The sequence below is a fragment of the Bos indicus genome, chromosome 7, assembly GCF_029378745.1.
Source record: "Bos indicus isolate NIAB-ARS_2022 breed Sahiwal x Tharparkar chromosome 7, NIAB-ARS_B.indTharparkar_mat_pri_1.0, whole genome shotgun sequence".
Taxonomy (NCBI): Eukaryota; Metazoa; Chordata; class Mammalia; order Artiodactyla; family Bovidae; genus Bos; species Bos indicus.
The window spans coordinates 47,161,415-47,175,323 of NC_091766.1; the positions used below are offsets into that span (position 1 = coordinate 47,161,415).

At 51.0% G+C, this 13,909-nt stretch overlaps 1 protein-coding gene across 1 annotated transcript in view; it reads left to right on the forward strand.

The window, feature by feature from the left end:
• The first annotated feature begins 1,045 nt into the window (after nt 1-1,045).
• The window catches only part of TGFBI (transforming growth factor beta induced), a 33,525-nt gene continuing 20,661 nt past the window's right edge, over nt 1,046-13,909 (forward strand). Inside the window, exons 1-2 of the mRNA XM_019964959.2 lie at nt 1,046-1,263; nt 6,250-6,348. Coding sequence (XP_019820518.2) covers nt 1,130-1,263; nt 6,250-6,348 — 233 coding nt within the window. The 5' untranslated portion in view covers nt 1,046-1,129. The remainder of the gene's footprint in view (nt 1,264-6,249; nt 6,349-13,909) is intronic.

Here is a 13,909-nt window from a genome sequence, read left to right on the forward strand (position 1 = left end):
CTGCCAAGGCTGGTACCTCCTAGACACACCTCAGTGTGCTACCCCTCTTCACGCCCATCTCCACTTCCTGCCTTATTTTATGTCATCTTCTCTTAGCCGGCTCCTGACACTGACCTGCTCCTCTATCACCCCTGCAGGACTCTGAGCTCAGGTCTGCGTCCTGTGACATGCCTTCCCTTCTCTCTCTCTCTGTCTCCCCATGCTTCAGCCAATAGGACACCTTGAGAACCCAGAATGTCCCCATTTTGCCTGGTTCCTTCTCACCACTCCAGCTGAGAGAGGGAAGTCACTTCCTGCCCCTCCACCCAAGGCTGCAGATGCCCCTCTCCGGAGTACTTTGTTGACTGGCCCGCAGGTCTCCCAACTGTGAACTTTTTAAGAAAAGAAGCTGGATCTCATTCACTCATCCATCTTTGTCTCCTGGGGCTAGCAGTGCCAGATAATTGGTGGGTGATTAATAGGCGCTTGAGTGAATTACCTCCCTCCCAGGTGACTATTTGTTTACTTGCTCTGAGCTCCTCCAGGACAAAAATCTTTGCTATCTCTTTGCAGCATCTTTCTCGCATACAGTGCTATACAGATGTTTAATAAAACAATGAGTGTGTACTAAGGTGGCATTCCCGCCCCCTACCCCGCAGTTTCCAGTTGAAGTCTAACAAAACCTGTCTTTGTTTTGTTTTGTTTTGGCTTCTGTCAGTCATAAGACTTACTCCTTATCCGTCTTAAAGTTAGCAGGCCTGGAATGCAGAAGCAGACGTGATGGATAGACTATTGTGGAAATCAGCGTGGCCTGAGACCGGTGAGGCATCTTTGAGCTCAGGACCTTACAGACCTCGAGGAGGGAGTGAAGTAGTGAGGCCCTGTAGAGTCCTGGGTGCCGGGGAACCCGTTGGGGAACGCTGGGGAACAAGGGAAAGGGGCTGGTTGCGAACGGTCCGCGCCCGGGGGAGGGGAGGGGCGGCAGGGAGGCGGGGGCGTGGGGAGCCCGAAGCCCGCCCTCCTCCGGCTCCCCGCCCCTCCCCTCGGGCGGCTCCCTGCGCTCCGCTTACTTAACCTGCCCGCGGCCGCAGCTGCACTCGCACTCCCCCACCACTCGCTTGCCCGTAGGTTCCGCGCGTCCTCTCTCTCCATGGCGCTCCTCGGGCGGCTGTTGCCCCTCGCTCTGGCGCTGGCCCTGGGCCCCGCTGCCACCCCAGCGGGCCCCGCCAGGTCGCCCTACCAGCTAGTGCTGCAGCACAGCCGCCTCCGGGGCCGGCAGCATGGGTAAGCGGGCGCCCAGTCGGGATCGGAGGGACCGGGCGTCGTGGGGACCGTCGGAGCGGGCTGGGGGCGTAGGGGACAAAGCCCGAATCAAAAGCAGGCCTCTGTGTGGGACGCTTGGAGGGACCAGCCCTGCAGGAGATGGAGGGAGGGGAGTGGGGAAGGTGGAGAAAAGTCAGCAGGAGGCACTGTGTGGAGGAAACGGATGGAAGAGTTGACCTGGGACCTCCACTCAGGCCGAGAGCGTGAGCGGGATCCTGGGCTTTGAGCTTCTCCAGGCAGATAGGAGTTGGCGGCTATCTGTGCAGAGTCACCGTGGGAAGGTGGCCAGGGCAGGCAGGGAGCCCACCCAGCAGGGCGCAGGTTCCAGTCCAGCCAGGTCCTTGTCCAGCACCTTCATATGTGACACTGGGACCACACAAGCTGGCAGCATCCAAGGCCCCCAGGCCCCTGTCACCCGGCCAGGCCCTAAACCCACCACCTGGCACCAGGCACACCAAGGGCAGCGTCTGCTCCCCTGCTGGATGAAGACAGGAGAGTGTGCTGGGAGTCACACACACACTGTACAGATGGGGAAGCTGAGTCTGGAGTGGCCACATCACTTCGTCACGGTCCTGCAGTATGTATGGGAGCTGGGATTGGAACCACTCTTAAAACACTGGCTGAGTTTGTAAATTTGGGACATTATCATTGCATGTATTCCTTTGAGACACTGAAGATGTGTTGGTTTTCCGGGGGCAAACCCAGGCAGCAGGTCCAACCTGGTAAAGACCCTGGCCCAGACCCAGGCAGAGGTGGGTTTGTTTCCATATCCCAAACTCAACCATCCTGCTTGACATATAGCCAGGGTTTGCTGCCTACCTGGGTGCACCAACTCCTCTGTGACAGTTAGAACTATAGGAAGGAAATGGCAACCCACTCCAGTATCCTTACCTAGAAAATCCCATGGACAGAGGAACCTGGTGGGCTATAGTCCATGGGGTCACACAACTGAAGTGACTTAGCGCATATGTGGATAGAGTTGTGTCGCAGCCCAAATGCCCTTGGGTCTGGCATTTGCTCCCAGTTGGTGCCCAGACCACCCTTTGACTGGGCAGATCTGTACTTAGATCAGAACTCAGTGTTGGAAGTGATTGGAGTTGACTTCATAGGGTTCTAGAAAGCCTTGACTCCCTGCCCTTAGAAATGGCCCCTTGTTGGGAGTAGTGTCCTTGTTCCTCTGCCTGTGTGTGCCTGTGGTCGTACTTGGCCTTTCAGATGCCCAGGGCTATGGGGAGGGGACTATGTTGGCAGTGAGTCTGGCCCCTCTGCAGAGTGAAAGCCATCCAGGCCATGCTGCAGCCTCATACCCTGCAGGAGAGAGGAGAGCACGGGGGATGTCCAGGGGTCTTTCAGGAAGTGAGAGACTCACTTTTGACTTCTGCTGGGTACGGAAAAGTGAGGGGGGCAGGACAGAAAGACAAGGCGGGAACGAAGCATCAAGTCACAATATGAGCCACTGGCATGTCCATGGTCTCTGCCCAGCGCACTGTTGGCCTTCTGCCTTTCCTGCCAATGGAGTATGTCCTGTTTGGGTGCGACAGTCACTCCTGGGAGGGTTCTGTCCCTCTGTGTCTTCTTAGGCACTCAGTCAGGAAAAGGCACCCACAGCATTCTCTGTCACCTGGAATGGTGGCTCCCGGCGCTCCACAGTGATGCTTCCCAAAGGTGCCGATGGGTCTCCAGCAGGAACCACCCCTGTAACAAACCTCCTTCCCTTTGAAGCCCAGAAAAGTCACAGACCAGCTGGAAAATAGTTGTGTGTGTGTTTTTTTTTTAATGCAAATCTTTATTATAAGTTTCAGCTATTAGGTCAACTTTCTCCCTCCCCTCCCTTCCCCCACCCTGCAGGCTAATCATCTTGCAGGGCAACTGGAAAAGCCTAGAGTGATCTGTGATGGGCAGGATGGGCTAAGCATTCCCAGGTGTGCTCCCCTCCTCCCCCAGTAAATCTGGACACACGGGCAGGTGGACTGTAACGAACGGTTGCAGATGCAGCTGCGTTTACTCTGATCTAACGGTCCCTGAAAACTCACAGGCTGCCTGGCTTAGCCCATGGGGGTGGCACCCTGTGCAAAATGGACAACCTTGTTCAAACTCCAGCCCTCTTTCAAAGTGAGAACTGGTGGGAAGGGAAAGGGAAGCTCTTTTGTTAAAGAAATGTAGTGTGTGTGCTTCACAAGACGTCAAGGAAGAAATAACAAGTGGGTCCTGCTCACCATTTGGCTTCCCAGTTGGCACTAGTGGTAAAGAACTTGCCTGCCAATGCAGGAGACATAAGAAATATGGGTTTGATTCCTGGGTTGGGAAGATCCCCTGGAGAAGGGCATGGCAACCCACTCCTATTCTTGCCTGGAGAATCCCATGGAGAGAGGAGCCTGGCGGGCTTTAGTCCATGGGGTCATAAAGAGTCAGACATGACTGAAATGACTTAGCAAGCATGCTCACCCTTTATCCATCACACTTTTACTTTCATCTTCACCACAACCCAGTGAGCTCTGTGGTAGCTGTTCCCATTTTACAGATAGAGAAACTGTGGCTTTGTGACGTGGAGTGACTTAGTCCAGAGACAGAAAGCTGTTGGGAAAGTAGAGACTGTGATGCTGTCTTTCGACTCCCGGCTGTTATCTGTGTTGCTATAGAGAAGGAAAACAACAATACTGAAAGAGAAGTAAAAATGCAGTCACACTTCCAAATGTCAGCAACCAGAACTGGACTGCATTTTCTGAAGCGCTTGGTTTTCAAATCCAAGTTGAATAGCAGAGCTGTTGTGCTTGAGGCAGAAGGCCCAGAAACAGGGTGCTCATGTCAATTAAACTTCAGTATAAATTTCCTATGTACACAGCCCACCCATCCCACCCTGATGTGAGAGGGAGTAGGTCACAGAGACCCCCAGCCTCTGCTCCTGTCTAAGAGGGCAGCAGCAGTGGAAACTCAGTCTGCAGAGGAATGTTGGAACCACATCCACCAGAGACTCTGAAGGTTCGCCAAACGCCTACGGAGAGTTGTGGAGAATTCATCGACAGTAATTATTTCCTGCTTGGTCAGATAGAACTTCTGAAATTGTACAGAAATAAATAGAACCTCCAGCTGGAGTGTGGCCAGCAGGGACTCTCTCAGGGTTATTTGGGGACTGCTGTAACCTATGAATACCAGGCAGCAAACTGAGAAACAAGGTGGCTTCTGTAAAAACCCTCTGGAGGCTGTGGGCGTTTGGTCAGATCCAGCAGGGAGTAAGGGGGTAGGAGCTGTCCTCCCCCTTGGCTTGAGGTTTCCTCTCCAGCCTCCGCTTCTCTTGCCCTCAGGTCCCTACAGTAACTCACAAATATTTGCTATGCCTCCTTGGCCCACTCAGCTTTGCCTGGGGTGAACCACAGACTGGACAAGAGGTGACATCCACATGGTGGAAGAGACAGGGCAGAGAATTAAAGGGTCTGTGTGTCCTCCCTCCCACCCAATAAGCTGACTCTTGAGTATTTGAGAGTTGACCAAGTTCCTGGAAAAGACCATGCATCTCAAATGATGGCTCTTGATTATATTTGTAAAGTATCAGAGGAATTGATATTTAGAATTGATATACCTGAAGTTCTCTGGTCTTTGTTGCTGCATGCAGGCTTTCGGTAGCTGCAAACAGTGGGGGACGATGCCTAGTTGCGGGGCGTGGGCTTCTCACTGTGGTGCTTTCTCTTGTTGCGGAGCTCAGGCTCTAGGCACACAGTAGCTGCAGCAGGCAGACTTAGTTGCAAGTTCCTGGCTCTAGGGCACGTGGGCTTCAGTAGTTGCGACGCAGGGACTCATTCGTTGCTATTCACGGGCCCTAGAGCTGGCTTGCTTCAGTAGTTGCAGCATGCGGGCTCAGCTGTGGCTCGAGGACTCTAAAGCCGGGCTTAGTAGTTGTGGTGCATGGACCCAGCTGCTCCTCCGTGTCATGTTGGAATCTTCCTGTACCAGGGATTGAACCCATGTCCCTTGCATTGGCAGGTAGATTCTTACCCACTGAGCCACTAGGGAAGTCCTGGGAGCAGTATTTTTGACAAGGCTGTTCCAAGTTCCTCTGCATCCAATCTGGTGCTTAGCCCCACCTAGAATATAAAAGAAACAAATCAGAACACCTGCCCCCAGGGTTCTTTGCAGGATAGCTGAAAGGTCACACACACCCTGATTAGTTTTGGGTTGTGTTCTATACCCAGCATCAAACAATGGCTGTATCACACACAGCTCAGCGGTGGGCAGAAGAGTATCACCTGGGGCACCGAAGGAGGGCTTTCTGGGGGGAGTGGGACGCAAACTGGGGCCCCAGTAATAAACGACTTAGTTCAGTGAGTGACTGTCTCCTTCTGAGGTCCTGACAGCAGCTAGCTTGGCCATGCCCTCTAGTTTCCAGGCTGGGCACACCAGATAGGCTGTGTCTGGGAGCCAGGCAGCTGCCTAGGGATGCAGAGGATGTCTGTGTGTGGAGCTGCCTGCAGAGTGCTGGGGCCTGGACCACAGGACCAGCGATGCCTGCTGGGAGGCCAGGTTCAATCCTGTGCATGTGCGGAGTGGGGGTACAAAGAAAGTCTGGGGGCCTCCCTCAAAGCTGCTGCTGTTCTTAGCAAACACCACTTTCTTTTTAAGGTGGTGTTTTCCATCTATAAAACATGTAGCCTAAAAATTTTAAGATGTTTTTATTTATACTTACTAAATGTCAGTGTCAAAGAATGTTTAAATGAAATGATGTCACTGTATGATATATACTTTGACAGTTTTTGAATTTGGGGGGATATTTTTGCGAGGGATGATGGAAGTCTGGATCACGAGGACCAGAATGTACCCCCAAGCTGACCGAAATGACTGTATCTTCTCTGTATCTAGAAGGTTCTGGTGACCCAGGAGGGCCCACGTGGTGGGAAGGACGAGGAGGCAGGTGACATGCCGACCGTTTGCTAACACTGCAGCTTTTGTTTTCAGCCCCAACGTGTGCGCTGTGCAGAAGCTCATTGGGACCAACAAGAAGTACTTCACCAACTGCAAGCAGTGGTACCAGAGGAAGATCTGTGGCAAATCAACGTGAGTATCTGTAACCACCGATGCCCACCAGCCACCCAGGAGGCCACCCTTGGTGTGTGTGGGTTGCAGGTGCCCCTGGGCGTGGGCCAGCCTTTTGGAAGGTGGCACCGTGTGCAGAGCCACGAAGATGCATGTGTACACATGTCAGAGAACTGTGTGCTTGGGAGTGGCATTTTCAGTAAGCTGGCCGATTTTGTTTTACACTTTTAAGCCGCCTAACAAGACTTGGATATGTTTTTTAGGGCCGACTTGGGATCGCAAGAAACATGAAACTGTGTGCGGGCACTTCTTAATCCTCACTAAATGATACAAATACAATGATTCAGTGTAGAAGCCACCAGCCTCTGACTCTGGGAAAGAAAAGCCATTGGTGAACTTATACAGGGTTCTTGCTCTGTGTTTCAAAGTGCGTGCATGCTAAGTTGCTTCAGTCATGTCCGACTCTATGCAACCCTGTGGACAAGCCCACCAGGCTTCTCTGTCCTAGCAATTCTCCAGGCAAGAATACTGGAGTGGGTTACCATGCCCTCCTCCAAGGGGTCTAACTGACCCAGGGATCAAACCCATATCTCTTATGTCTCCTGCATTGGCAGGTGGGTTATTTATCTCTAGCATTTCAAGGTAAATACCCTCCAAAAGACTGAGAGTGCCTAGAGATATGCACGGAATGAGGCAGCACAGCATATTAAGAACACAGGCTTAGACTCTCTGATTCGAAGGTTGGCTCTGCCACCTACCTGGGCAGTTGGCTTCACCTTTGGAACCCTCAATTGCCTCATCCATAATATAACAATAGGACTACCTTATGGGATTGTTCATGTGAATGAAGTAATACACAGAAGAGGCTAAATTTGGAGCCTGGCACATAGTAAGTACTCAGTAAATGCTAGTTGCTGTTGTTTGCAAATCTTAGCTGCATAAACAGAAGTGAGACGCCAGGGGTTGTGGCCCCCTGTGGTTACAGTAGAGCTTTCTGGTGCCTCTAGCATCATGAACAGCATGGAGGGAGGTGGCGTTCACCATGACTGCCCTGCAGCCTGCGTGTTCTGACAGAGTTCTGGGGAAGCCTAATCTGTTTTGGCACCAACCATCAAAAGATTGCAAAGCTGGCTCTCTCCAAAAGATGGAAAAATGTGCTGTGCAGAGCTCCCTGAGACACTCGTGAGGACCTGGGCTTCCTCTTGTCTGTGTAATAAGAGGATTAAGAGATGCTGAGCCACTATCTTGAACCCTTTCCCATATTAGAGGTTTTTAAACATATTGCTTGTGACTTGCTTTGGAGCAGATGTCTCCTCTAACTGAAGGAAGGGTAAACACTCTCTCCGTGAAATGCACATAGAAATAAATATCCCAGCTTGTGACACTGATTGTGTCCTAACACAATTGTCAATCCTAGTATGGATCTGGGAAATTGTGGATTGAGCAGAGGTGGGGCAAGACCAGTAGCATCCCATGAGCCTGTCAAGGGCAGGGCAATGACAGTTGGTTCCCTGCTTGACCAAGCCCAGCCCCAAAGCCAAGAGTTAAGTGAGCTAAGAGGATCCACCTCCCAGATTTAAGGAGGGAACAAACCCCCAGCCAGAATTCTTGCTGTTGTGGACAAGAAGAGATTATGCAAATTATATGCCACGTGTCCTTCTCTGGTACCCAAGTTAAAAAAAAAAATTTTTTTTTTCAGTACTTTTTGACTTTTCCCATGTAGGTATATTATCAACTAAAATAAACACTTAATTAAACACAGAGCCAGGCCCCACATAATTGCATCTTGGAAGATGACCGAGCCCTGGGTTTTAAGACGCTACCATTTTGTTTGTTCTGGCTTCCCTAAAAATGGGAGCCACTTGTAATGTCAAGCTGACAGTGGGTGGTATTGGCCATGGTATTTCAGCGTGGCCCCGTGTTGAAGCATTTGCCTGACCAGTTAACAGTAGCTTGGGGACATTTTCAGCATTCCCCGGCTGACGCTGCTCTGAGTCGCCTTGGCTGATTGACTCTGGGTACCTACCTCCTTCTCCACTGATGTGTCAGGATGGGCGCGGGCAGCATCCACGTGTTGGCCAAATGTTCTTGATGACGAGTCATCATGTTCTTGAAGACGTGATGGTGCAGCACCATAGAGCATAGGGGGAGCCCAGGTGCTGCAGGGGGAGGGGTAGACGTAGGTGTGGGTGGGGAAATCAGAGTGCAGAGTGGGGCCCAGGGCCCAGTCCCAGCCATAGGGCGGATCTTACAAACCCACAGGGGATAATCTGAACCTACAACTCTACCAAGCAATCTGCTGTTGCTTTGGGCAGCTTATAAAAGAGGAAATGGAGATAGAAAATCATGAGTTGATTAAAAAAACCTTATGATCCAGGATAAGAAGGTCCCTCCCTGGAACATCACGTGCAGCAGCAGGAAGGTGAAGCTGACTGGGGGGAAGGCCAGAGAACTTGGGGAGGGAAAGGGGAAGTGGATGGACTCATCTCTGTTGTCCCTGAGAGAGCTGAGAAGAAGCAACCTCGCTGTTTGCTTGTGCCCCAGGGCTGAAACCCATGAAGGAACTGCCATCTGGGTCCTGGGAATTCAGTGCCCATAGGTGGTCAGCAGGGGAGGAGAGAGGCCTGTGTGGGCTGCAGATGATGTCATCCTGGTGAGAATGGGCCCTGTGGTACACTTACCTGGGTGAGGACCAAACTGTGAAATGGGAAGCACAGTGGTGGTCGGAGCAGAGAGCGCCATCTCAGCATGGGGCCAGCCTGGGCAGTAGGAATTTTCTCAGGGGCAAGGCTTGAGCCAGGGGTGTTTGTTGGCGTGAAAGGGAGCCAAGTGTCACGGGAAACGGGTTGCACAGGTCCCCAGGGGACCCCAGACCCACAGGAGAATGCAAACTTGGAAGCAGATAAGTAGCACTAAGTATGGGATCAAGGCGTGAAGACTTTGCCATTTCAGGTCACACAGGGACCCAGGAGCCTGGAGCCAAGTGTCCGCTGCTGGGAGGCCCTGACTTCACCTCCAATAGAGGAGGGAGGGGCAGAGTCACAGTGTGCGCTCAGCACGCCTGTCAGGTCACTGCATCCATCTTCTGCAGACAATAGCTTGTCTGCATTGTCCCAAAAGAGTCCTGGTGCTGCTTGTCAAGCCTGATACATGGGTTTTATTACAGGAAGTAGTTACCAGTGGGCCCCTCTTCAGTGATGCAAGTGAATTTTATTACTTAGAAACTCATTTTATTTCAGATCCTAAAGAGCACCAGTGTGATACAGCAGCTCATCAAGCAAAGAGGGTGATTTCGGGTCTCCATCTGATCAGTAACCGTAACATTTTTATGTCCAGCAGCTGAAGCAATGGTGCAGGAAATGGTGCTCAGGAAGCCCAACAGGCCTCCTTTGTATGAACCCCCATGAAAGGGAGGCCCATTTAACAGCCAAGTCAGAGCTGACATCATGGAGATGTAATAATCACAGCAGGAGCCCAGGCATCCTCCACGTGGCACGGGGAGGGCCAGCACAGGAGCCAGCAGGTGGGGGTGGCCATTCTGCCCTCCAGAAGCTTGCCGCTGTGTCACAAGCAACATCATTCACAGGCAACTGTAGCCATTCTCTAGAGCCAAGATGAGCTGGCAAGACATTCCCGTTTCCCCAGTAGCAAGCGTGGCTTTGCCCAAAGGCTGAAATATTAACACTTCTTCAATACTGTGTTCAGGCTTAGGCATTTCACTTCTACTGAAGCCAGCCAGCGTATGGTCTAACTTTTCCATCAGTCCTATAGAAAACAGCAGAGCTATTTCCTATAGATCTCATTTGTGCAGGGCACCCAGGGACATCTGTGATGAAGCTGAGCAAGACCCTTCCTTTCCTTGCCCTCCTGTATCCTCAACCTTGGTCCCAAAAGGAAAAACAAGAGGATGGTGAGAAGCCATCTAGGGATGGCAAGCTGTCCCCTAGACCCACAGCAGCACCTCCTCCCCTGCTTCCTATTCCCTGTGCAGCCCGCTGGATCCCCATGGCCAACCTGCTCTGAAATAACTGAGATTTTACATACACCAAACTCCAGGGTTTTACTAAATGCCTCGACTGTGCAGGGTTTCCTGATGGTTCTGTCCCATTCTGTACTCTCCTAGCAGGCAGCTTTGTTGTTCTTGTTCAGTCACTTAATCGTGTCTGACTCTTTGTGACTCCATGGACTGCAGCATGCCAGGCTTTTCTGTCCTTCACCACCTCCCAGAGTTTGCTCAGACTCATGTTCACTGAGTCAGTGATGCCATCCAGCCATCTCATCCTCTGTCATCCCCTTCTCCTCCTGCCTTCAATCTTTCCCAGCATCAGGGGCTTTTCTAATGAGTCAGCTGTTCGTATCAGGTGGCCAAAGTATTGGAGCTTTAGCATCTGTCCTTCCAATGAATATTCCAGACTGATTTCCTTTAGGGGTTGACTGGTTGTATCTCCTTGCTGTCCAAGGGACTTCTAAGAGTCTTCTCCAGCACCACAGCTGGAAGGCATCAATTCTTCGGAGGCAGGTTAGCTGACAGGAAACCTTGTTCTCCTGAGTATGTACGTGAGTCCATGTACCATTTGGGTAAGTGGTAGGTGGAATGATGTCACACTAATACTGTCTACATCCTCATCCTGAATGTGTGAAGATGTTGCCTTACAAGGGAAAAGAGAGTTTCCAGATCTGATTAAGTGAAGGCACTGGGTGGGGGTGTGGCGGAAGGCAGGTTATCCTGAATTATCTGACGAGACGAATATAATCATAAGGGTCCTTATGCGATGAAAGCAGGTGAGTGAGAGTCAGAGAAGGCGATATGACAATGAAAACTGAAGTTGGAGTGGTGTAACTACAAGCCAAGAACTGTGGGCATCCTCTCAGATGTGGAGAAGACAAAAATAGATTCTCCCCTAGAATCTCGGGAAGGAATACAGCCTTTGATTTTAGCCTCATAAGGCCAGCTTTTGACACTATTATCCAGAATTATAAGATAATACATTTTTTTTTAATTTTATTTTATTTTTAAACTTTACATAATTGTATTAGTTTTGCCAAATATCAAAATGAATCCGCCACAGGTATACATGTGTTCCCCATCCTGAACCCTCCTCCTTCCTCCCTCCCCATACCATCCCTCTGAGTTGTCCCAGTGCACTAGCCCCAAGCATCCAGTATCGTGCATCGAACCATTTTTGTGGTTTTGAAGTCACTATCACTAAACTTGTGATAATATGTTACAACCGCAATGTGCTTAGTCGCTCAGTTGTGTCTGATTCTTTGCAACCCCATGGACTGTATGTAGCCCACCAGGCTCCTCTGTCCATGGGATTCTCCAGATGGGCCCTATCTATTAACTTAGACAGCTGTGTTATGGGGAATTTATTTATTACATGTGATTTGATCAGTGGTTTCATGCCGGGCATGGCTTTCAATGAAATTATTAACCTAACTTTATAAAGTTTATACCTGGGATTTTTTAAGAAACAGCTCAACGACTGAGCGCCTAGTAAATAGCAAGCATCTGGTAGGTGTTTTTCACAGGTTAGCTTGTTTGGTTCTCACAGTCACCCTTTAAGATCAGTATGATCATTAGCCCATTTACAGAGGGGAAGACTGAGGCTCAGAAAGCCTAAGTCATCTGCTGGCAGGTGGAGGCGGCCCAGTTATTCTTTTGATATGTGCTGCCCCCAAGGAGAACTGAGCACAGCAGCTAGCGTTGGTGACATGGGGAAAAGTCAAGTGAGCAGCCCTGGAGGACCTGGGTCATCTGCCCCAGGTCTCTCTCTTCAGCCCTGAAGCCTATGATTCTGGGTCGCAGGGAGCAGAGGAGGCCTCCTTGGAGTTCGAAGAGGCCCTCTGGCCCAGAGCCACCAACCTTTTCTTGGTTGTTCACCCCCAGCCTGGCAGTCATTCTCAACGCCTGTTGCAAGGGTGCTCCCTCTCTAATCAGATGGAGAGCATGGGAGCTGAAGAGACACAGCCAGCATCCAGGATCCCCCCAAAGACCCTCACATGCCACATACAGACAGACTGTCACCAAATATGTCAGTGTATTTTTCAGCGGCTCTATCTCATCACTCACCATCTGGACCCTGGTAAATGGGGTGAGAGTGGAATTTTTGTTGCTGGACAGCAGGTTAAAACAAACCCTTTCTTACCAGGAGTTCAAGAGTTTGATTTTCTCCTGGGAGGCTTAAGAGAGCTCAGTCGAGTGCAGAAAATGAACCCCCGTCCAGGCAGGTGCATGTCTAGACGACCTCAGTTTGCATTTGCTCTGCAATTCCCTTGGAAATCATGATGTGCTGGATGGTTTACCTTCGGTCACAGGAAGCTGGCTCTCAGGCCCCATTCCTTATTCCACTGTTTCAGAGTTTTGTCAGTCCCTGGGCATTTACAGCTGTCCCAGCCGCCAAAACTGTGCAGCATGCTTGGGAGAGAGTGATTGCTTTAACTTATTATGTTAACTCCTTAGACAGTTATTCTGAGGACAGAAAAAAAAAATAATGCTTCTCTTTTTGTCCAATTGTGAGTAGAACTTTGGAGGGGAATGGAGGAGAGCTCTCAAACTCTCTTTCAACTCTTAGACCTCGGATGGGCACTACTTTTTGTCCCCCCACCCCCTACCTCCCTCAAATTCCCTTCTAAGTCATGAACCTTCTCTGATTTTATTCCTCAAATTGCTCTTCTGACCTGAGAAGCTAGAACAAGAAAATTTGTGTCTCATTGCCCTAGAGGATGTTGTTTTTCTGAGGTTTCTGCTTATTGGACTGTTTCAGGCCAAGGAGAAGCCAGGAGTCTTTAGTCAGAGCAGCTTTTGCTGATAAGATTCAAGTCAGAGACCAGCAGATTGGTCCCCTCTATGCTGGAAAGCCAGGGAACTGGGGAGACATGGTTGGGGGCTCCCTGCGGTTCTCATGCTTTTCTGCACTCACCCTCAGACCCACAACTGTGTGACTACTCCAGCCCCGTTTCCCACAGCTCTGCGTGTGTGTCCCCAGGGCCAGAGCCCCAGGAAGGTGACACACAGGGCTGAGAAGAGGGTGTGCCAGTCCTGAAAGATTTGGTCAGGATCGTGTTAATGGGCTGTCTTCTTGGGCTGCAGTTTCCAGCTGCCCTCTTCCTCTCCGGGGCCAGGTGGACTGGTTCTAAGAGCTTGTGTTGTTGGGATGGTCAAGCAGGGAACCGGCTAGATGTGGAGGTGTTTCAACCCAGAAGGCCAGTAGGCTGAGGTGAGAGGCTTGCTCATCTCGTGCACCCAGAAAGTGCTGGGGATGCCAGGCTGTGGGTAGCACTCAGGAAGAGGAGGGAGAGGACAGCAGCATGAGAGGATTAGGAGACGGTCAGAAGGTGTCCTGGCAGGAACCACCCACACTGGGCTAACCAGCAGACAGCCTTTGGCTGTGGGGGCGGGGGGTTGGGGGCCTGTGCCCCCACAAGGGTTGGTGTGTCCCCCATGTCCAGAGAGCCCACCTGGAGAGGAGAGGCAGCGAGTGCTGCCAGGGGTTAGCTTTCATCACATCGGAGAGACCCCCAGTGTCCTTTTAATGTTAGACTTTTCCAGTAAGTCCACTTCCCCCTGTATATGTACACT